The sequence below is a fragment of the Crinia signifera genome, chromosome 11 (assembly GCF_055691185.1).
Source record: "Crinia signifera chromosome 11, ASM5569118v1, whole genome shotgun sequence".
In the NCBI taxonomy this organism is placed as follows: domain Eukaryota; kingdom Metazoa; phylum Chordata; class Amphibia; order Anura; family Myobatrachidae; genus Crinia; species Crinia signifera.
In genome coordinates this window covers 23,660,430-23,684,504 of record NC_139227.1, presented here as the reverse complement: position 1 = coordinate 23,684,504, position 24,075 = coordinate 23,660,430, and the positions used below count along the sequence as shown (strand labels likewise).

The following is a 24,075-nucleotide window of genomic DNA, read 5'->3' as shown; positions in this document are numbered from 1 at the left end:
CTAGACACTCAACCTCTGCTGATCTGACCTGCCAGTCCCTCCATTGGTTTCCTGTATTTTACCAAATTCAATATAATATACTTTTACTCACATGTAACTTACTAAGGCCATTAATCTGACTACACCAACATATATCTCTTCGCTTATCTCAAAATATATCCCCACCGACCTCTCTGCTCTCTGAGTCCACACTCATCACACATTAAGACTCTCCTCTAGCCTCCAAACTTTCAAGCGTTCCCTGAAAACTCACCTCTTCGGGCAGCTTATCATATTCCGGAACCCCCACACAACCTCCAGTAGTATTCATATCTAATTGCATCCCATCAGGATTGTCTTGTAATCTGGTGGGACTGCCGTGCTATGGAATCCTATCCTTATGTCTCCCTCCTATTATCCCTATAGATTGTAAGCTTGCAAGCAGGGCCCTCCCACCTCTATGTCAGTTTGTTGCTACCTACAGTAGTTTGGTTTATCACTGTTTCCAACTGTAAAGCGCAATGGAATATGCTGCGCTATGTAAGAAACTGTAACTAAATAAATGAACCAATCAGTACATTACACACAGGATAGAACATAGGATACTAATGGTTTTAAATGAACCAATAAGATCATCTTTCCTGCATCGCTGCCTCTCTTCACTTGTAGGTTCTCTGCGTTTGTACATTACACACCAGGATCTGAAGGAAAACTGATGGAAACAAGAATAAAAGAGCAGTCATTGACTGGTTTATATGTTCTAACTATATCCTCCTGCCCAACACCCCCCTTATATGCTGAGCAGTGCTGGTAAATGGCCTGGTCTTCATGTGTGATGCTCATTCCTGCAGGTTGAAAAGGAGCATTCATTCCTGTCCAGGCAGAAGAGTAGGGCACAGGGTTAAAAGTAAAAATATGCGAAGGCGGCACGAATGAAATCACAGAGCGGAGAACAAGGAGGCACCTTATACCTTGGCCAAGTGAAGTATTTAGCAGGTCCGTAAGCAAGGAGCACTGTTATATAGCTGTTCTACTAGGATCTGGGTGAGCTGGTACTCAGGACGCCACCAGTCTGAACTAAACAGCGACATGGCTGGGGTGCGGTTCACTATTATTATCTTTATCGCCATTCTGCTTTCGGATCAGATCAATGGACAAACGTCTAAAGCCAAGAACAAAAAGGATCGAAGATCGAAGGATAAAGGTAAGGATTTTATACCATTGTTGACTGTAAGGGACAGATGAACTAAGCCTTGGTGAGACCTAAAGTGGAAAGAGATAGACTACCAGCCAATCAGCTCCTGTCATTTTTTCAAATGTAGCTTTTGAAATGACAGTTCAGAGCTGATTGGCTGGTACTTTATCTCTCTCTCCGGGTTATCTAATTTATTTTTAGTGGATGCCAGAAACTTCTTTTATAGTCACAGTGAACTTAGCTGAGAACATTAGATTTTTTAGAAGGAGAGATGCATAAAGCCTCAGAGAGAGATAAAGGGGAGAAGTCGTCTGAAGTGGGATGCTGTCGGCATGTTGACACTAATAAGGATCGAGTCAATATGCCGATCACTATTGGGATGGGCCATAGGTTGACACGTGAAAAAGGTTGACATACCTTAGGTCGACATGGTCAAGAGGTCGACGTGCTCAATATGTCGACTTGAAAAAGGTTGGCGTGTTTTTTTTTTTATACTTGACCATCCAAGTGGACATAGAGTTAGAATATAATAGTGGGCTGAGCGTATGCGGTGTCCATGTCGACTTATGTCGACATAGACACAAAAAAAACCATGAAAAACGCATTTGGACCCTTTTTATGTGGACCTTTTCATGTCGATCTATTGCTTGAGTCGACTGTTTTCATGTGTCGACCAATAGTGGCTGACCGTTTGTCGACCTTATTAGTGTTGACACTATGCCCCATAACCGCAAATTTCTCCACTTTATCAATCACTAATACTGATAGAGATGTTCCAGAGACTGACAGGAATGGGGCTGGTCTGTAAGTATCCAATCAGAGCAGCTTACAGTGACTGCTGTGATAGAGTGTGAGAAAGCTGCTCTAACTGGATAATGCCTGAAGATCAATGGACTTCACTGTATTAGTGTGGATTTATGGCACAATTTTATGAATACACTTCCATGATAAAACAAAGTTAATTTGTACCCTGTGTGGGTTCTATACGCATGCATCCAATCAGAGCAAATCTCTTACCCTGTAGCCAATCAGATTTAACCATGCGCAGTACAACAATGCAAAATATTGGATTTGCATAGAACCATCTTAACGTATGAGCAGATTCCCAGGGTCCCATGATTCTGGGGATCTTTGAGCAGGGTGCATTGGTCTTCGGGGCTGGTGCATCCAGAGCTTCTTGTGAATTACAGCCAATCAGAGGACACATGCATTCTCTACCTGCCTTCCAGGCATGAGGCTTATTGGTGGCTGGCTGGAGCTATCCAACTATAGGAGTGCTGACAGCCAGTTACTACATGGAATTGGAAGCATGCAGAGGATTGCAGGAGGGGTAACTTTTATTCCCATGAATGGGTAGGTAAGGCCTCCAGTGCATTGCTTCCCCAGGGCCTTTAATGCTGGTAAGATGGCCCTGGAATTACCGTATCTGGTCGACAGATTGACAATCACCTGGTTGACCACTCTTGGTCGAACGTGTCTAGTAAGATGCCTAAAGATAGTCAACTGCGTCTAGATCCACAGTAACAAAAGTTAGACACAAGAGTTAGATCGATGGAACCGTAATCGACAGTCACAAGATCGACACACGTTTTTCATGTTTCTTTGTCGACATATAGTAGACACCAAAAAAAGTGAAAAGCTTGTGTCAACCTAGGAACTGACGATCACATTCCCGTCAAACTAACGCTTGCGTCTAAATTTATTACTGTCGATCTAGATGCTAACCTCGACACTCCAGCTGTTGTTGAACTACACATCCCAGCATGCCCTGCATGAGTTTTAGCATAACCAAATAGTAGAACTGTAGCAGGGCATGCTGGGATGTGTAGTTCAACAACAGCTGGAGTGTCAAGGTTAGCCATCACTGATCTCCAGAAACCATTGATGACATATAGATTTGTGAATATTACAAGAATCCCTATAATATAAGACAACTGTGGCTATATTTACAGGTGCTCTTTTCAAGGGGATATGGTCACTGAGGTCACAAGGGGAAGGTCGAAATGCATTGGGTCAACCACTGAAGGTTGACATGCATCAAGGTCAACACACCTGGATGTCGACATGGGGTTAGGTCGACATACGCATAATGTCGACATGGGCTAGGTCGACAGTCAAAAGGACATCATGGGGTTTTTCATGTTTTTTTGAGCTGACATGTGCCAACATGCGGTGCTTCAGGCCCCACCATCCACTAGGGCTTTGTGGAAGAATAATAAAATAGTCTGCCCGAAGCATGGCAAATGCAATGAGCCATGTGAGGGATGCGGTGCACTTTTTTAGTGTCTATGTTGACTATGTCGACATTCGGGATAAAAAAGTGAAAAAGTCCATTTCAAACCTTTGGCTGCCGACCTAGCCCATGTCAACCTAATGCATGTGTCGACCTAATGACCTGTCGACCTCGATGAATGTCGACCTTGATGCATGTTGACTTTCAGTGGTCGACCCAATGCAATTTGACCTGTGTGTTTTCGGAAGTATACCCTGCTGGATTTAAAGAGAAATTAATTTGAAATGCAATAATGCTCCAGATTTTGGTATTTTATATTTCCAATTTAAATCCAGAATCCAAAACCTCAGATCATGCTGCAGATTAAAGTAGTCCAGTTTAGAAATATGAAGCATATACACTACAGTATCTATATCTCCCTATACAACCAGAACCATTGTGACTACAATGAGAGAGAAAGCATGGGGAGCAGAGAGCTAAAGGAGAGAGATTAGGGGTGGTGAGAGAGGTGAGACAGAGAAATGGATGTGGAGTGAGAGAGAGGGTTGAAATAAAGAGAGAGGCCAGGGGGGAAGAAAGAGAGGCCCAGATGGAGAGAGCTAGGGAGATAGAAAATGATTGGAGAGAGAGAGAATAGGGGAGAGAATGGGTGAGAGATAGAGGTTGTGAAGAGAGGACCAGAAAAAAAAAACAGGAGAGAGCAGTTAAGAGGGGGAGACGAGACAGCATTAGAGAGAGAAGAGGAGAGGGTTCGGGAGAGGGGAAAGACATAAAAAGAGAGGGAGAGCAGGGATCTGTTAGGCATCACTTTGTACCTCCTAATCCCCCACCACTGTGTACCTCACTAACCCCCTCCATCACTGTGCACTTTACTAAGCCCCCCCCCCCCCTATGTACCTCAGTAAGTCCCCCCAACCCCACTATGTACCTTGCTAAGTTCCCCTCCCCAATTGTGTACTTTGCTAAACCCTCCTCCCTATTGTGTACTTAAGTCCCCCCTCCCCCACTATGTACCTCGCTTAGGGCCAGATGTATCAAGCTTCAAAAGTAATAAAATGGAGAGTGATAAACAACCATCCAATCAGCTCCTGCCTGACATTTTTCAAACCTAGCCTGTAACATGGCAGGTAGGAGCTGATTGGCTGGTCGTTTATCACTCTCTACTATATCAGTTTATGAAGCTTGATACATCAGGCCCTAAGTCTCCCTTCCGCCACTGTGCACCTCACTAAGGGCGGGATGTATTAATATACATCGCCGCCTGGCCGCTGCGATGCCGCCGCATATGTACTAACATATGCGGCTGGCACCGCAATGCGGTGACGGAGGCCCCCCGCGATACCTGGAATGTGGTGTGCGGGGGGTCTCCGTCACCTCCCTGCCCCCTCCTGCATCCCTCACGCCGGGGACAGCTAAGCAAGCTGTCCCCGGCGCCTCCTCCTCCCCCTGCAGGCGGAAGGACGTCCGGCTGCCTCACTAGAGGGAGGGAGGTTTTACCTTCCGCGTCCAGGAGGACCTGGACCAGGTAAGAGAGGGAGGGGGAGAGGGGGGTCGGCGGGTTTTTCGGCGGAGGCGTCGGGCGGCCAAAAGAAGCCCATAGGCTTCTATAGGGTATCGCCACCCAAAGGTGGGGATACCCTACACTGTGGTGACGTGGCGGCCGGGTAATAGTACATAGGAAAATGCGGTAAAACGGGGGTTTTACCGCATTTTCCCGTTAGTACATCCCACCCTCTGAAGACCCACCTCACTAACTGTGTACCTCACTAAGAAGTCCTGTCTCCCCCAACTGTGTACCTCACTAAGTCCCCCCTCCGCCAATGTGTACTTCGCTAAGCCCCATCTCCCCCAACTGTGTACCTCACTAAGAAGTCCCTCCTCCCCCACTGTGTACCTCCCTAAGAAGTCCCTCCTCCCCCACTGTGTACCTCACTAAGAACTCCCTCCTCCCCCACTGTGTACCTCCCTAAGAAGTCCCTCCTCCCCCACTGTATACCTCGCTAAGCCCCTCCTACCCCACTGTGTACCTCACTAAGCCCCCCCCCTCCTCCATTGCCTCCAACCACATCTGAATCAGGCCCCCTGTCTATTATATTTTCTTTCACAAACATTTAGGAGGTTATGTGATTTTCCTCAGCACACACACGTTACAGGGGAGTGTTAGAACATTGGGTACATTCTGATGTTTACTGTACTATGCTCCGACAGGAAATGTGCTGCGGAGTGTCTGGGAAATAATATTTAGAGTAAGAAATCTCAGAATAAGATCATTGGTTTCTTCCATCAGAACATTGCCCACCAGTAAACAGGAAGAACAGGAACAATAACATTTTAGAATATTAATAAACAAAATTACAGTTTGCTAAAAGTAAATCTGTCAAATAAACATCACAAACTGAGAATAGATGGAACGGGGCTGATTCATTTCTAGCAGTTTCAAAGCTAAATATTTTTCGAAAGTGACAATGAAAATTGGGGGTTATTCGTACCTGAATAGGGGGTTATTCATACCTGGTGGTTATTCATAGGGGGTTATTCATATCTGATCGCTGTTGCGCCAATATGCACAACGACTGATTATCACATGACTGTGCTTGAGCATGGATCACAGGACGCCTGCGCATTGCCAAACAGCGAAAAAAATCTGCAATTTTGTTTCATCGCAAGCCTGCCGCTGTTCGACAGGAAGCCGGTGTTGGGGGTGGTAAGCGGCAGTGATCAGGGAAAACGCAGGCGAAAAAAATATTTGATGGTGAATGAGTCGCGAATGGATTTGAAGCTGGCCGCCAATAGGTGTGATTTTCACTAGACATTCGCAACCATGCACAGGGTGGGGTTACATCTGGTAAGGCAGTGGCTATCCGATCGCAGGGTTCTGCAATTTCGCAGAGCAGTGATCAGGTCTGAATCAGGCCTGAAGTTGGGAGTTGCTCAAAGTGCATGGTGTGCATGTACCAACTGTATATGTCAATATTCACCATTAAGCCAATTTGGACACATCTGTGCGACCTCGCCGCACTTGCTTGGCATTATCAGTCAACACTTAATTGAGCCAACATGCTGTTGGGCAGGTAGCTAGCATTGTTTTTTTAGTAATGCTGCAGAGATCAGGACAAGCAGCAGACAAATACTATCCAGCAATATGGCTGACACCATCACAGAAGAGAACACTAAACATGAACCCAAGGTCCGGCATCAGCAGCAAACCACCTGGCCTCTTAATCTTTCCCTGAGCATCAATAGAAAGGGGGGAATTTACTAAGAGGAAACTTCTGTTTCATACGCGATGTTGAACTCCCATCTTAGTAAATTTCCCCCATGTGTCAATTTTGTGTGTCTTAAAGTGTTATAACATTGGTGGAGGTGCTCATCTGTACTGCTACCATGCCCAGCTTTTCAATGAGAATATCCTTGTGTTGTAACTGTTCTAATGTTTATGTCTCAAGAAAAAGATGGAGGCCTGAAGACGCAGATTGACAAGTTATGGCGTGAGGTCAACTCGTTGAAAGAAATGCAGGCCTTACAAACAGGTAATAATGAGGTCAACGCCAGAGGGGACTAATATTACAGGGACTAATCCAATATGGGTGTGGATTATTAGATAGACAATGTGTAGATACACAGTCAATAGGTCAACAATAAGAGGTTGACAGGCAATAAGGTTAACAGAGTCAAAAGGTTGACCATTGGATCATGTCAACCTTTTGACCCTGTGAAACGTTTTCATGCCGTCTTCTGGACCTGTTGACCTAATGGCTATGGGTAACCAATCAGATACTGGGCCAGATTCTCTAAGCTTCAAAAGTGATAAAAATCGAGAGTGATAAACAGCCAGCCAATCAGCTTCTACCTGTCATTTTTCAAACACAGTCTGTGACATGGCAGGTAGGAGCTGATTGGCTGTCTGTTTATCACTCTCCATTTTATCACTTTTGAAACTTAGAGAATCTGACCACATATCTGTCAAATTCTTGAAGGTGCTAAATAAATAAGAAGTGGAATGTTGCTGTGGGCAACCAATCAGAATCTAATATATATATATATATATATATATATATATATATATATATATATACTGTATATATATGAAATAGTACTTACATCAGGGCTGTAACTAGGGTGGGGGGGGGGGCTGGGGGGTCAGGCGCCCCGGGCGCTGCATGCGGGGGCGCTGTGAGATCCGGGCAGATCGGGTCCAGGGACAGCCAGCGGGGGTCCGGGAACAGGCAGCGGGGGTCCGGGGACTGGTGTAGCCGCTGTAGTGCCAGCTTGCTTTCACTCCGTCTCCTACTAGCGATATTTGCCTGGCGGAGGGAAGCGCTAATGACTTTGAAAAGACTTACCGGACGCTAAGTGGCTGAATTCAGCCAATAGGTATGTTGTCAGCGGGGGGGAGGGGGTCGCCCAGCCTCCGGCACCAGGGGCAAGGCGGTTATTTGGTCCCCCCACCCCCGGTCAGGGGAAGGGGGGACGGGACCAAATGACTGCCTTGCCCCAGGTGCCGGAAACCCTAGTTTCAGCCCTGCACATGTTAGTAAATTTCCCCTTGTATATAGTACTTACAGACTGGAACATAAAGGGCCCTATTACTTAACATATATATATATAGAGAGAGAGTACCTTTTTGGGGCTAATACAGAAGAATTATTGCTGAACAAAAACCGACACATACTGTAGGTAATTAATGCAGGCACACAAGGGATCCATACAGACACATACCTCCCACCTGCCCTGATTTTTGGCAGAACCATCTAATTTTTTTTGTGATGGGCCCACCTGGAGTCGGCAGCGTACCACGGCGGGGGTGTCGTGGTGTACCCCTGCCCGATGCGGTAAATAAATGCGATGCGTCTATTTCCGGACTCAGAGGGGCTGGGGGCATGGCCCTTAGCTCACAGAGTCCCTGGCTCTGCCCTCACAGTGTGGATAATGGGGGACATGGCCTCACAGGAGTAACGCAAGCATAGGCCACACCCCCAAATTTCAGGACTGACAAGTTGGAAGGAATGCAGACAGCGACATGACGTGTAGAACACCCACTGTCGTATTCTCACTGAAACAAAAGGCCGGCCTGCAAATGTTTTCTCCTATTTTATTCATTTTACTATTTGACACTGATAATAATGTGAGCGTCATCTAAAAGCAATAAACCCATAATAGTCTATAGTAACCTTTACTAGCTCAACAATTGTCATTGTATAATCATTCTTTTCATAGAATCACATAACTGTGTGGGTATAATGTCTGCAACATTGTATTAAGATTGGACTTAATTGTACAGTCTCACTGGGGCAGGGACCCAGTTCAGCTGGACACCAGAGAAGGGGCACAGACTACCCGCTTAGGATAACACTCATGCGTGAATAATAAATCTCTGCCACGTTACACCATGAAACAGAAAATGATTTCAGTCTTTAAGCGGCAGCACCGAGGCCAAAAATAACTTTGCAGAAACCACTGTAGGAAAACATGGATTATGCACTGTCAGTGCACTGAGTGCAGAGCGCGACCTACATTTACTGTATGTGCAAGACAAGAGTGTAGAACCTTCTAAAAGCCTGCATCCAGCATATAACTACAGTGTAATGCACGTACCCCTAGGCCATATTGCAGATCTAAAGAACACTATGCACATTTGTCAGTGTTAATATTTTAAATGTTCATGTTATCATACAGGATATTGAACATTTAATTTATGGCAGAAATAACTAAGGAGAAAGTATATTTTGGGCCAGATTCTCTAAGCTTCAAAGTGATAAAATGGAGAGTGATAAACAGCCAGCCAATCAGCTCCTGTCTGACATGTCACAGACTGTGTTTGAAAAATGTCAAGCAGGAGCTGATTGGCTGGCTGATTAATACTCTCCATTTTATCACTTTTGAAGCTTAGTGAATGCACTAAGCTTCAAAAGTGATAAAATGGAGAGTGATAAACAATCAGCCAATCAGCTCCCACCGGCCATGTCACAGGCTGTGTTTGAAAAATGTCAGACAGGAGCTGATTGTCTGGCTGTTTATCACTCTCCATTTTATCACTTTTGAAGCTTAGTGCATATGGCCCCTGGCCCTTATTTAGTGTGGTTACCACAAAGAGCAAGGTGGACACCCTGGTACATAATATCATATACTAGTTTTAAAAAAACCTGTCGGCTTCTGCAATGTACTTTCACTTTGAGCTGCAACAGTTTTTACTTTCACTTTGAGTGGTGACATTTTTTAGCCCACAAACTCTCCACCCCACCCCACCCCAAGTCCCTACCTCCAATCTCTGTCTTCACAGCTCCCTCTCTCTGGTGGAAATTTACTGAGATCTCCTATCTATTCTATTTCTCATGGGATGTTGCTATGGGCAATTTAGTACTCCTCCCACCTAAATGCTGGAGTCTTGCCCACCCTTCCGGGGGACCAAGAGGGGAACCTTATTTTTGGGACCCTCCCGGCCATTCCGGGGGGAGGGGAGGGAAGTATGCCTCTAGTGGTAGTTCCTTGATAGATACTGTAGATTGGTAGGTAGGTAGATAGCTAGATAGATAGATAGATAGATACTGTAGATTGGTAGATAGATATATAGATAGATACTGCCGATTTGTAGGTAGGTAGCAGAGGCGGATTGGCCCACCGGGAAACCAGGCCATTTCCCGGTGGGCCGGTCCAGATTCCCCACTGGCAGGGCCGCCGACCGTGCCTCCGGGGCTGGCATCATCCTAGATGCAAGCGGCTGCAGCCTGGTGACAAACGGCAGCATTGCCCAAAACAAATAAAGCATGTATGCGGCGGCCATATTTGTTTTGGGCTATGCTGCACTGTCTGCTGTGACCAGGTTGTGGCCGCAGGTCGCTCTTGGATGACCTCACCACCGAGCGAAACGAAGCGCGGCTGTGCGGCGGACAAGGTAAGTAGTTCCCCCCCCCCGCGCTGTACCATCAGCCCCCCCCGTCCCGGGTTGGATTCCGTTCCCAATTCGCCCCTGGTAGATAGATAGTTATCCTTACTGAAATCAGATGCATAAAGTAGAGATTATTGATTAAATAGGCCTCAAATCAAAACACTGTAGCGTGAAACATAAAATCACTGGTTGGACTCTGATACAACAACATAACACTAACACTGACGTTTGCTTTGTGATTATTTTATGTGCAGTTCAATCTAAAGACTCATAAAACAACAGAAGTGTTTGATGAGTAAAATGCAATCTTATTTTATGAATGCCGTATTGTGTACAATGATGGATTACAAGTCCCCTTTATTTGCAGTCTGCCTGCGGGGGACCAAAATCCATAAAAAATGCTACCTGGCCTTCGAAGAAACTAAACACTTTCATGAGGCCAATGAGGACTGCATAGCGAAAGGGGGAACTTTGGCCATTCCAAGAGATGCTGAGGAGAACAGCGCCCTCCGAGATTACGGGAAGAAGAGCCTACCGGGGGCTGGAGATTTCTGGTTGGGCGTCAACGACATGGTGACAGAGGGCAAATTTGTGGACGTTAATGGAATTGCTATCACATATTTTAATTGGGAGCGCTCGCCGAATGGCGGCAAGCGCAAAAACTGTGCTCTCCTTACCCAGGCCTCACAAGGGAAATGGGTGGAAGAAGTGTGTCGTACCTTAAAGAAATACGTCTGTGAATTTATTATTCCATAGAGTACGGTTGCGGTAATGTGTTACTGATATTTTGATCTGATCTCTCTGATAGGGGTATATTAACAGCTTCTACATTATTTTAATAAATGATGTTGTCATAGCAACCAATCAGATCCTGTCTATCATTTTCTAGGATGCAATAGAGAAATGATAGACAGAATCTCATTGGCTCTTACGGCAACAGCACCTCTTTTAATTTTTAGAAGATTTAGTAAATTTACCACATGAAGTCTGTTTTCTCACCTTCAGCTAAATTTAATTTCTGGTGTACCCTCCTGCAAGTTTAACTAAATCGGTTTCTTACCGTCTGTAGTTTCCAGCTCCATTTTACATCCTCAGGTATTCTAATGCTATTTATTTATTATGTTCACAGAATTCTGCTTTCTATGCACAAATGTATCTGACCCAGAGTAACAAAATCAGTGTTGTATTCTTGTGCTATTAAAATAAAGACCTCTGCCTCATTATCTGAATGCATGACTGAAAAGCACAGACTTGATCTAGAACAGTGGTCAGAGCACAGGGGTAAATTACCCCAAATGGGGTAAAAAAAGAATTCCTGGGGGTAATGGACGGTCAGGCTGCCGAGACACAGTCGGGCATGCATATGAATCTATATCAGGGTTGCCGACCCTCCTGGAATTTCTGGGAGTCTCCCGAAAATCGGGGCTCCCTCCCGGCCCCCCAGAAGGGTGGGCAACCCTCCCAGATTCAGGTGGGACCCCCGCTGTCCCCTGGATCGCGGCATTAAAATGCTGCAATCCTCGGGTCTCAGAGGAGGGGGCGGAGCTAAAATAACACAATCGCGTCATTTTAGCCCCGCCCCCTCCACGGAGATCACTGAATTAGCTGGTTTAACAGCATGGGGCGGGGCTTAGTGATGTCACGCTTAAGCCCTGCCCCCTGAGCGGCTACTGAATCTCTCCTCTCCGGGCTTCTCCCGGAGAGGAGAATAAGAAAGTCGGCAACCCTGATCTATATGCATGCCCAGCTGTGTCCATTAACCCCAGGAATTTCATTTAATTGCTTATAAAATCTATATATAGATTCTATATGCAGTGCAGTGTGTCAGGCCCTTGTGTATAACACGCTTCCCTGCGTGATGCCCCGGGCCCCGCCTCCAAGTCCGCCAAGTCTTAGTAGAGTCAACTAGTTGCTGCGCCATCTCGACAGCACCCAGTCTGTACTGCCTCTGCAGCGCCGAGTTTCTTTGCCTGGTTATAGGCTCCTGTCAAGGTATACCCAGCTCTAGTCCAGGGGAAATATATATTTCAAAGACTGTCTCTATATCATCTTGTAATACTGACACTAATAGTTTCCTAGATGTCACATTATCAATGGCTGTACCACACACAGCCTGGCAACCAGGGCCGGCGCCACCACTAGGCAAATCTAGGCATTTGCCTAGGGCGCCAGCCACTGGAGGGCGGCACTTCGCCCCTCGCCTCTCGCATGGAGGCTGCAGGGGTGTCCGTGCCGGGTACCTGCGGCGCTGTGTGATATGGTGGCGGGGTCCCTGCAGTGATGCGCGCTATCCGGCAGCCAGGCGGCAGCGCGGGAAGCGCTGCTGGGTTTGAAAACATTCCGCATGCTGATCAGCGTGCGGCGAGTTTTCAAACCCATCTGGTGCCAGATTGTATACCATACTAGCAGGATATATCACCAATTTCTGTAGGGACAGTGTGTATTACAATTACATACTTCCCAACTGTCACGATTCCGTCGGGACAGTCCCGATTTTCGGGTCCTGTCCCGACGTCCCACCCGCGGCAGGCATTGTCCCGCTGCGGGGGGTGGCAGTTGGGAGACCCCCCAATGTAGTAGAATAGACGCTGTGCGCATGCGCACAGCGTCTATTCTCGTATGAAAATGAGGTTGCGGCTAATTAGCATAAGCCGCGCCCTCATTTGCATACGCCACGCCCCCTTTTCGGGCGCTCGCCTATTTCTTAACATGAAAAGTTGGGAGGTATGCAATTATATGATTTACTTCCTTTCAAATTAAGGGGGTAACGTTGGTGTATCTAAATATAATTTGGTGAGAAAGGTAAAAAAGTTTCCTGACCCCTGATCTACAACAGGAATGCATTGAATTTAGTAAAAGTTGCAGGAAATCATGTGCAAACCAAAACAAACAAAAAAGTAACCCTTTAGGTGCCAAGTGAATTTGTCAAAACAGGTGTGAAAATTGTCAAGCAAACATTATATTCCTCACAATGAGCTAGATTCTCTAAGCTTCAAAAGTGATAAAAGGGAGAGTAATAAACAGCCAGCCAATCAGCTCCTACCTGCCATGTCACATACTGTGTTTGAAAAATGTCAGGCAGAAGCTGATTGGCTGGCTGATTATCACTCTCCATTTTATCACTTTTGAAGCTCAGAGAATCTGGCCCAATGACCTGTAATTATGTAATTATAGGTAATATAAGGTGAAATTTAATAGGATGAGAGATTCAGAAAGTGATAGATTTGGTAAGAAATCTCCAGTTTTTTTAAAGCGTCAAGCACTTACACTGCAAAATCAAACTGGTTTTGCAGTGTAAATGATTGCCGCTTTAAGAAAACTGGAGATTTCTTACCAAATCTCTCACTTTCTGAATCTCTCGTCCTATTAATTTCCCCCCAAAATTTATGGTTATATAAAATAACTTTCAAACTGTGCAAAAGCTTTTTACATGTTCATATGAATTTTTGGTACTCTTTACTTAGTTGGGCGCCCATCGCGGTGATCGCGGGCATCGCGGGCAGTATATTAACGGCCGCGACGCGATGCCCGCGATCACCGCGATTTCCCATAGGGTTCAATGTTAAATTTAGTGGTGCCCGCGATTTTACATTCAATGCTTCAATGGCCGCGATTTGGCCATAGGAATCAATGTTAAATGGGCTACAGAGCCCAAAAAGGCACAATTAACACTTAAATGTCCCCCCAAATTTGTAACGCCACCCCACGATCCACGCCAACCCGAAGCGTGGCGAGCGCAGCGAGCCCGCGAGGGGCGGCGTGACGCGTCCTCCGACCTTTTCATACCCCCACTATCCACGTCGGCGTGGAGTTGAGAATAGAATAGTGTGGCGAGCGCAGCGAGCCACCGAGCCCGAAGCGTGGCGAGCGCAGCGAGCCCCGCGAGGGGACGTGGATACCTGTGAAGCCCGCGTAGGGCCACGTTTACCTGTGAAGGTATCCGCGGCCCCTCGCGGGGCTCGCTGCGCTCGCCACGCTTCGGGCTCGGTGGCTCGCTGCGCTCGCCACACTATTCTATTCTCAACTCCACGCCGACGTGGATAGTGGGGGTATGAAAAGGTCGGAGGACGCGTACCGCCGCCCCTCGCGGGCTCACTGCGCTCGCCACGCTTCGGGTTGGCGTGGATCGTGGGGTGGCGTTACAAATTAGGGGGGACATTTAAGTGTTAATTGTGCCTATTTGGGCTCTGTAGCCCATTTAACATTGATTCCTATGGCCAAATCGCGGCCATTGAAGCATTGAATGTAAAATCGCGGGCAGCACTAAATTTAACATTGAACCCTATGGGAAATCGCGGTGATCGCGGGCATCGCGTCGTGGCCGTTCATGTACTGCCCGCGATGCCCGCGATCACCGCGATTTCTTTACCCACGACGCCCGCGATGGAGATCGTGGGCGCCGTGATAGGTAAAGAGTACCAAATTTTTTTCCACTACTTTGTTTATGAAACATAAGTTTAAGGGGTAACTATTACTTTAGCCATTTTTATATTGTAAACAGATTGAATTGTGTTGCTTTTGGATACGGCCCCAGATAAAACTAGATCTGTTTGAATACCCAGCTGCGGTCACAGCTAATGCCACCAAGACTACACAAACCTGCATTGAATACATAATACATTCTGAATCCATACCTCCCAACATATGCAATCATGTAAATGGGACAAAAGGGGATGTGGCCTGCCCCGGGCAAGACTGCCCCAAAATACCGGGATGGTACAGCGAAAAATGGGACAGTTGGGAGGTATGTGAATCAGAGTCCCCTTTTAAACCACACATTTTGTAACAACATCCCAGATAGCACATGAGCTACAATAATGTAACATTATAAGATGTTCAAAATTCAGGGCTGCCTGGCAACTATGATAAAATCCATAACAAAAATTATTTTTCTATGAGCCACTTTTTCTTATTATTAAGATGCTACTGGCAGGCTTCTGTTAATGAAAATGACCCTCACAAAATGGCCGCCTCCTCTAGCATCCTAGCAAAAAGTGTCTGCTGTAAGGGGGCGGACATTTTGTGAGGGTCATTTTAATTAAGAGGAGCCTGCCTTGAGGAGAGCCGGGACCGCAGACAAGAGACAAGTAGATCTGTGGGTCAGCAGAAGAGTAAGGTTGGTCCCAGGCCCCGGCAGCAGAGCAGAGCATTGATAGCCCTGTGGACCCCCGTCGCCCACACTTATTCAGTGCCTCCCACGACCGTGGGGTCTGCAGGGCTATTGTTACGCCACTGGTTGGGGCTAATTACTTCACTTGTGATTCTGTGTGGAGACCTGGAAAACAAGGTTGCATTGCACTTGTAGTCAGCAGCACCAAGCTTTAAATTAAATAGCACTGTATATATATATATATATATATATATATATATATATATACACATACATAACAGGGTTGGCTCCCTGAACCTTTCATTCAGGGTGAAAATGCTCTGTTCCTGGACTTCCCTGGTAATGTATAAATGCCATCACCTGTAGTAAACCATACTTACTGACCCTCCCGGAAGGGCCGTGAGTGTCGCGAAAATCATGTACCCTCCCGGCCTCCCAGAAAGGTGGGCAAGACTCCCGCAATTAGCGGGGCCCCCGCATTGGCCCCCTCTGCCGGTCAAATGCTAGCATTCATGGCTCTTTGGGGAGGGGGCAGGTCTAAAATGACGCAAATCGCATAATTTAATTCCACCTTCCTCCCCTAAGAGCCACGAATTAGGGCAGTTGCCAGAATGGGGGCAGGGCTTAATGGGGTGGGGCTTGATTATGGCAAGTCCCGCCCCCAGAAACAGATGCTTAGAGTCCCCTCTCCGTGCTTCTCCTGGAGAGGAGACCATCAAAGTAGGCAATTATCGGTGAAACGCCTTTCTTATCAATTACCTAGCTCCCCACAGGTGATGGAAATAATACATTACCATGGAAGTCCAGGAACAGAGCATTTTCTCCCGGAAGGAGAGGGTCAGGTAGGCATCCCTGATATATACTAGTAAGCCCGCTAGAAGCAAATGCTTTGAAAGCTAGTAAAGTAGCTAATGTGTGTGAGAGAGATAAAGACATGTGATTTCACTCGCTGCCAACAGATCGCAGTGTTTCGGTGACACACAGACACTAGACACACACACATATATATATATATATATATATATATATACTGTAAATAAAATTGTTCCTTTTCGAGACTAGCTGAATGATGAATTACTCCCTCTAGTGTTCATTCTGAGACTCTACAATATAAACTTTATGAACTTTATGAATTTGCAAAATATCGTATTTTGTACTTACTACGTATTATTCTTTTGGCCCCCATACACTACTGCAGGCATGTACAAACTATGGTCCTCCAGATGTTGTGAAACTACAAGTCCCATCATGCCTTGCCACAGTTTTGCTATTAGGTAATGCTAAAATGACTGCAAAGCATGCAGGGATGTGTCATTTCACGACAGCTGGAGGGCCACAGTTGGAACATGCCTGCACTACTGCGTCTTGTCTGAGCCTCAAGTCACATTCAAATTCCCTTGAACTCTCCCGGCAGCTCCCCCGGAGGCTTTTCATCCGATTTGGTGTTGATGTGCTATTTTTACATTTGATTTATCGCATGCGATTTACCTGATGGACTGGACTTCAGGTGCTGACAAATTGCATGCAATATTTTGCAGGTGTTGAAACCAGCCACCGGCGATTCCGGTGAACCTTTACTGCAGGGTTGTCGACTTTGTTATTCTCCTCTCCGCAAGTGTGTCATTTTAGCTCCGCCCCCTCCTCTGAGACCCAAGGATTGCGGCATTTTAATGCCGCGATCCGGGGGACAGCGGGGGTGCCCCCTGAATCCGGGAGGGTTGCCCACCCTTCCGGGGGCCGGGAGGGGGGACCCGATTTTCGGGAGACTCCCGGAAATTCCGGGAGGGTCGGCAACCCTGCTTTACTGCAACAGGTCCGGTCTCCGACTCCAGCACCTGGTAGCAGGTGGAGAGACACTATGGGAAGTTATGATTTGTACTTAAGTAGGGCCCCCTGCAGGCTGCACTGTGCAGTGAGTGCTCCGAGTCCCGAGTGAAGATGCTGCTGCGCCCCCGACACCACCGCTGGTAAGTAATTGGGGTGGGGGAGGCGGGGTGCCGGTGCACGCGAGGGGGGGGGGGGGGTCCTGAAGGTCAGTCCCGGGCCCCAACATTACTAGTGGCGTCCCTGATCACGACCACACATCACTCATGTTACAGTGCGCAGCAGTACACATTGCAGATAATTATATATTCCCCAAAACGTCCATCAATGTTCCAAAATGTGGCGACATTGTGAGCTTGTCACTCCCTTATTAGTATATTTCGTTACTGTGCTGACTTAAATAATTTGAAAAACAAAGACGTCACCATCAATAAATAATAATAATTAAATAATAACTACATGGAAATGCAAATGAGAACCTAAAAAACCCAGCTTTATTCAGATGACAAGAAATAAAAGATCAAATGGCGACGGCAGATAACAGCGATGCTTACATACATGGTTACCCCCTTTTAGTTACTGACATTGTTACATACAGAGTCAGCCCCTAGTCACCTGCGGAGACTCATGAATAATAGCTTCAACCCACGCAGTGGCCACCTCCGCTAGGTGTGAGTGATAGGGACACTGGCTTATGACTGTGGAGTCTTAGGTTGGATGGGTAATCCATATATAATGTCTGACATTGGTTGCAATCGCTTCAATGTTGTACTATGGTGTTTGTACATGTTTTATTCAAATACTGATGCAGAAAGTCCATGGAACTTGAAGTCTTCCACCACTTGCTTGGAGTGCTTTATTTTAGCTGCAAGTGCTTCGAAAACATCCATCTGGTCCACGGCGGTGGCAATTTTATAAATGAACTCTTCTGACGATTCCAGACCACGGAGACCGAGGTTAACACCGCAACCTGCAAGACAGCAACAGAACAGAGACCTTATCTTAACTTTGTTAGTATTATGGTAGGTTTGAGAAAGCAAACTCCTTCTTTAATGGACAAAACCATGCTGCACAGCAGGTGGGGCAGATGTTACATGTGCAGAGCGTTAGATTTGGGTGGGCTATTCTGTTTCTGTGCAGGGTAAATGCTGGCTGCTTTATTTTTACACTGCAATTTAGATTTAAGTTTGAACACACCCCACCCAAATGTAACTCTCTCTGCACATATTACATCTGCCCCACCTGCACAGTGCAGCATGGTTTTGTCCATTAAATGAGAAATTTGCTTTTGCAAACCAACTTGAATTAGGCCGTATATTTCTTGCCTTAAAATCTGTTTTTATTTTAGCCTAGTATTACACACATAACAGGCATTCCCAACCACAGTCCTCAAGGCACACCAACAGTGCAGGTTTTAGTGATATCCAGGCTTCAGCACAGATGGTTTAATCAGAATCAATCAGGTACTAATTAAGTCACCTGTGCTCAAGCCTGGATATCACTAAAACCTGCACTGTTGGTGTGCCTTGAGGACTGTTTTTGGGAATGCCTGCTATATAATCTTACGAACTGCATACCTCCAAACTTTATGAAGCAGGAAAAAGGGACCCCTGTGCATGCACCTGCTAACATTTGGGGGTGTGGCTTTGTGACCAGGGGCGTGGCCTACATATAAATAACATGTAGCACAAGCTGATGTGGTGGGCTGGGAAGAACCAGAAACGGCTTGTATATTCAATGATTTTTGAGAGTTGTTGAATACTGAGCCCTTGACAGTTGGGAGGTATGTAGTGCAGTGGTTCTCAACCTCAGTCCTCCAGTACCCCCAACAGCATAGGCGAATCTAAGGGGTGGTCCGGGGGTGCACCGGTCCACCCATTAGACTGCCCGGCCGTTATGTAAATTTAAATATATATATTCCCCGCTGCGATGGCCACAAAAGGGCTGCACGCATGCCCGACTGCACGCAGGTCCTCCCATAGGCTTTGCTGAGCGTGAGCGCCAGGCAGCGGCTCCCTCCGTCACCTCCCTCAGTCACCTCACCGTTCATCCCTCCTCCTCCACCACCACGTGCTGCTGCGGCTGTGTGTGCAGCAGCCAGCAGCAGCGTGCCCAGTGCCAGCGGGTCCGGGTTTGTTTGACTGCAGCATAGACACGGTGGCGGCGGGACAAAACAGCACTACTAACTTAGTAAGGGGGCAAATAGAAATGTTCCCATAAGCAGATCTCCAACTAATCACAGGTTATTCATTATATTTAAAATGTTGTATTTTTAGTTGTAGCTTTCCCAGTTCTAATGCCATTTAAAAAAAAATGTTCACAGCAATAATAATAACTGAATCTGTGGGCATGGCAAGCAGCTCACAAATCGCTGGTCATGCCCTCACAGAGGTGAAAAAAATGGGGGAGTGACTTGCCCCTGTTAAGCCATATTCCTCAAATGAGGCCACACCCCTTTTTTACGTGCGCCGCTCGCAAATCCATTATGTATTGTTGGGGACCACACATTAGCATATATCTAGATTCGCCTATGCCCAACAGTTCATGATTTCCAGGACACTCAGCCTGCCGCCCGCACGGCCTTGGGTACGATGTAGAAATCATTCGATGTTCGGCGCCAATTGAAAGATTTCTTCTGCGCACGCAGAACTGAGACACCTTTGTGGTGTCTCAAATCTGCGGGCGCCCTGTGCGGGAAGCGGGTGGGCAACTGACATCCTCCTCTGCGTCACCGGGCCATTTACATGGGAACGTCCATGAAATGCTGGGACATCCCATGGGCTGTGCCCCCCACTGCCGCCCCCTGCCTGAACTGCTAGGTGCAAGCAGGATGGCGAACAGTTGACTGCGCATGCGCAGACGCTAAACAAAGGATTATACTAGAACAACCCCCCATCTAATGAGGGCTTACGGTCGTATTATTGACCACACTTAGGTCGACAGTCATTAGGTTGACACCGTTGGGTCGACAGTCAGGAAGGTCGACAGGGTTCTAGGTCGACATGGTTGAAGGTCGACAGGTGTCTAGGTCAACAGGGGACAAGGTCGACATGGTCTTAGGTTGACATAGCGTTAGGTCGACATGGGTTGTGTCGACAGGTCGCGAGGTTGACATGGATTTTTTCACTATTTTTCGAGCCGACATGTGCCGACAGGTGGTATTTCATGCCCTACCATCCACTAGGGCGTGGTGGGAGAATAAAATAGTGTGCCAAGTGCAGTGAGGCACTGTGCCCGAAGCATGGCGAGCAAAGCAAATGATGCGAGGGGCTGCGGTTGACTTCAAACAGTGTCCATATGTCGACTGTGTCGATATTCGGGTAAAAAAAACAGTGAAAAAAACCCATGTTGACCTCGCAACCTGTCGACACAACCCATGTCGACCTAACGCTATGTCAACCTAAGACCATGTCGACCTTGTCCCCTGTCGACCTAGACACCTGTCGACCTTTCAACCATGTCGATCTAGAACCCTGTCGACCTTCCTGCCTATCGACCCAACGGGGTCGACCTTAGTGTGGTCGATAAAACGATCCACACCCTTAATGAGTACCCAGCTTAAGTAAGACATTACTGCATTGCATTTCTCATTTTATCCAGAAGAGGGAGCTCTGCAATGTCCGAATCATTGTTTAAGCAGAATACAATTGGGGAGATAATACTGCATGAATCAGGCTGTTATAGCTCAGCGGAAGCTCCAAAGTCGTAAAATACAGTTATAATCCATAAGGCAATAAATTGGCTATCATTTCCAGTTTCCTGCAATGCTCAGCTGAGACAACGCTTATTGATTTCCTTTTTGAGTACTTTAATTTATATGCTAAAACCCCCCATAAAAGCACCACAATTATATGAAAACGGATTAAACATTTAAATCTTATTAAATATTTAATGGAGAGAACGTTTCTAACAATGATAAGAAAAACCTTTTTGTCTCTGAGAGCTAAGAAAACACCAAAGTATTTGCCTCACTCAACGTTTTTGGGGCATATGTCCGATGCAGGAGTTGCAAGATGCTTTTTTTTTAAAGTGGCGATGACAATTATTAGGCAAAACCTCTCATTGATAAAAATTGCCGCTTTCAGAGAATGGGCAAAATTGGTCAACATCCTTCACCACTGGCAAACTCTCAAACCCGATTACATTTTCCCATTGATGTTTATAAAGAACCTGGCCTTACGTGTTCTACGTGGGATTCCGCAAATGTTATTTCTATTAAATTTCCCTATAAATATTGTTTCATCGGAACTAGGGATGCCAATCCGGGGCATTTTTCAAATCCTAGGAATCGGTACTAATTACCAGGGCCCAAGTCTTACGGAGGGGCACAGTGGGGACCCTGTTACCTGGCAGCTGCAGCAGATTTTCTCAACCCATAAAATGCTGCTGTGTGCTGGGCTGTATTGTAGCCAGGGAGGTGCTTAACCCTTTGAGGGCCAACATCTCTGTGAGAGATGGTCAAAATATCCTGTAGAAATGACAGCGTCGCATTACAGTAATGTTGTGTAAAAAAAATAATTGATACCCCTTTCACACTGCATTTTTAAAACGGTATATTGCCGTTTTTTTCCCATTTTAAAACGTTTAAGGCTGCAGTGTGAAGGTGCCAGAGTTGATTTACCGGTTAAAGATAACCGGTATTTCAATACGTTTAAAAAGCAGAGTCCTACACGTTTCAAAGCCGTTTTTTAGGCAGTGTGAATGGCTCTATTTCTATGGCTTGAAACGTGTCCCTTGGGGATTAAACGGGTTGAATGTGTGAATGGTATTAAATGCTTTTTAAAACGGTTTTCACCTGCAATGTGAAAGGTCTTAAGGTTCAGACCCGTTTTAAAGTCCCATTTAAGAATACAGGGTCAATACCCGTTTCTGCAATGTGAAAGCAGTATAAGGGTTGAAATGTATTAATGCGAGAGAATCAGAGAGTGAAAGATTTGGGAAGAAATCTCCAGTTTTTCTAAAGCTGCAAATGATTGTCGCTTTTAAAAAACTGGAGATTTCGCAGGTCGTTACGAATTTCACAGCGCTGCGTGTAGATTTAATGCAGCTCGCACAGCTCTCCCCCCCCCCCCCCCTTGCTCGGGAAGTTCCCCGCACAGCTGTGAATGGAGGTTTTACAGGCGGTATTTCATGCTCTACCATTCACTAGGGCATGGTGGGAGAATAAAGTAGTGTGCCGAGCGTAGCGAGGCACCATGCCCGACGCATAGTGAGTGCAGCGAGCGATGTGAGTGGATGCGGTGCACTTTAAACGGTGTCCATGTCAACCTTTTGACTGTCGACCTAGACATTGTCAAACTAATGACCTGTCGAACTATCGACCTGTCGGACCTTTTCCCATGTCGACCTAATGGTATCAACCATCATGTTGTAGACCTGGGGTAGCCAACCCTAGCCCTCGAGAGCTACCAACAGTGCATGTTTTGCAGGTCTCCTCACAGAATCACAAGTGAGCTAATTAGCTCCATCTGTGGATCTTTTAAAATGTGTTAGTGATTAATGAGTGCAGCTGTGCAGCAGCTAGGTTGTCTGGAAAATGTGAACTGTTGGTAGCTCTCGAGGGCTAGGGTTGGCTACCACTGTTGTAGACCAAATGATCCCAACCCAACGAACATTAAAATATTCCACTTTGGGCTTTTCATTGTTAAATACACAGATTATGGGGGAATCTGCGACCAACGTGTTCAGGTTTGGTTGGGTGGGGAACAGAACATTTAAGAAAGTATTTCTATGCTTTATAAAATGATGCAGGGGGTAAAAATGTTTATTTTATGATGATTTATTTCTTATAACTAAAAGAACCGGAAAAGAGAGTTTTTACGCTTTCCAGACAGACCTGTATCAAAGTTGAGCACCCGAGCAGCTTCTCCCTCTAACGTGACCACAACGTTGTCCCCCTCGATGAACGCAGACGTCACCTTCCTATGTGACAACATGATCTCAAACAGCCTGCGGCTGCACTGCAGGTGAGGGAACGTGAGGTCGCTCATTCTGGGCTCAATGTCAGTCTTGTATGCATTGAACGACTGGTGAAATATGTTCTTCATGACCTGGAGGTAGAAAAATCAGTGATAGGAGACACGAATACTCAATGCATTAGGAACAATACATAACCCATACCCTCCAACATTTGTAGGGCAGAAATCGGTACACATTCGGGGAAGGAGGCGTGGCCACATATAAAGTGGGTGTGGCCACATGTAAAGTGGGTGTGCCTGTTGGTAAATGGGCGTGGCCACATCCCCTTTCCAAATGTGTACTGGGCATTTTTTTTCAAGATGCCTTTTGGCACCACCCACATTCACCGTTGCTTACCGGTGGATGCCTGGCGGAAGAAAGTGCTTCACCTAGCTGCGCTGCGCACTGCAGCTCATGGACTCATTCTGGAGGAAGGTTCCCGCCACCCGGCCCCTCTGTAGTCGCAGACGGATGACACGTCACGTCCGAGACCAGTAGAGCCCTCACAGGCAGCATCACTGCCACCCAGCCCCTCTGTGGTTGCGGATGGATGACACATCATCAGTAAGCATTGCCGAGTTGGGAGAAACAGCATATGCTGTTAAGTTCCTCTCCTCCTTACTTCATCCCCAAACACATGGAGCCGGATTCCAGAGACAATGGAGAATGGTGACTCCGATGCCTCCGGCAGAAAACCGGTACAATCGTTACATCCATTTTCAGACCATTAAGAAACGGTACTGTACAGGCTAAATCGGTACGGTTGGAGATAATGCATAACCTCCAAAAATATAGGAAACAATATCATTGTATCGGGCTTCCAAAAGGGATAATTAGTAGTGTGCTATAGTATAAATGAATCGCAAACACTGTGCTTACGAGGAACATTG

At 46.4% G+C, this 24,075-nt stretch overlaps 2 protein-coding genes across 2 annotated transcripts in view; one reads left to right on the top strand and one right to left on the bottom strand.

Annotated features, from left to right (window-relative positions):
• The first annotated feature begins 479 nt into the window (after nucleotides 1-479).
• CLEC3A (C-type lectin domain family 3 member A) lies at nucleotides 480-11,503 on the top strand. The gene is made up of 3 exons (XM_083164284.1): nucleotides 480-1,183; nucleotides 6,854-6,937; nucleotides 10,661-11,503. Exons 1-3 carry the CDS (start codon nucleotides 1,069-1,071, stop codon nucleotides 11,047-11,049), a joined length of 588 nt encoding a protein of 195 aa, XP_083020410.1. The 5' UTR covers nucleotides 480-1,068; the 3' UTR covers nucleotides 11,050-11,503.
• A 6,200-nt stretch (nucleotides 11,504-17,703) lies between these two features.
• LOC146045370 (uncharacterized) overlaps nucleotides 17,704-24,075 on the bottom strand; it is a 72,170-nt gene continuing 65,798 nt past the window's right edge. Inside the window, exons 4-5 of the mRNA XM_083164149.1 lie at nucleotides 23,064-23,277; nucleotides 17,704-18,197 (exon numbers count right to left, since the gene is read on the bottom strand). Of these exons, the coding sequence (XP_083020275.1) occupies nucleotides 18,019-18,197; nucleotides 23,064-23,277 (393 nt within the window). The 3' untranslated portion in view covers nucleotides 17,704-18,018. The remainder of the gene's footprint in view (nucleotides 18,198-23,063; nucleotides 23,278-24,075) is intronic.

What these genes read in the sequence shown, in the direction of transcription:
- CLEC3A (XM_083164284.1), top strand. Translation starts at nt 1,069, where the DNA reads ATGGCTGGGGTGCGGTTCACTATTATTATCTTTATCGCCATTCTGCTT. An exon ending in TCGAAGATCGAAGGATAAAG is followed by an intron (nt 1,184 to 6,853) that starts GTAAGGATTTTA and finishes TTATGTCTCAAG; the next exon opens with AAAAAGATGGAGGCCTGAAG. An exon ending in AATGCAGGCCTTACAAACAG is followed by an intron (nt 6,938 to 10,660) that starts GTAATAATGAGG and finishes CTTTATTTGCAG; the next exon opens with TCTGCCTGCGGGGGACCAAA.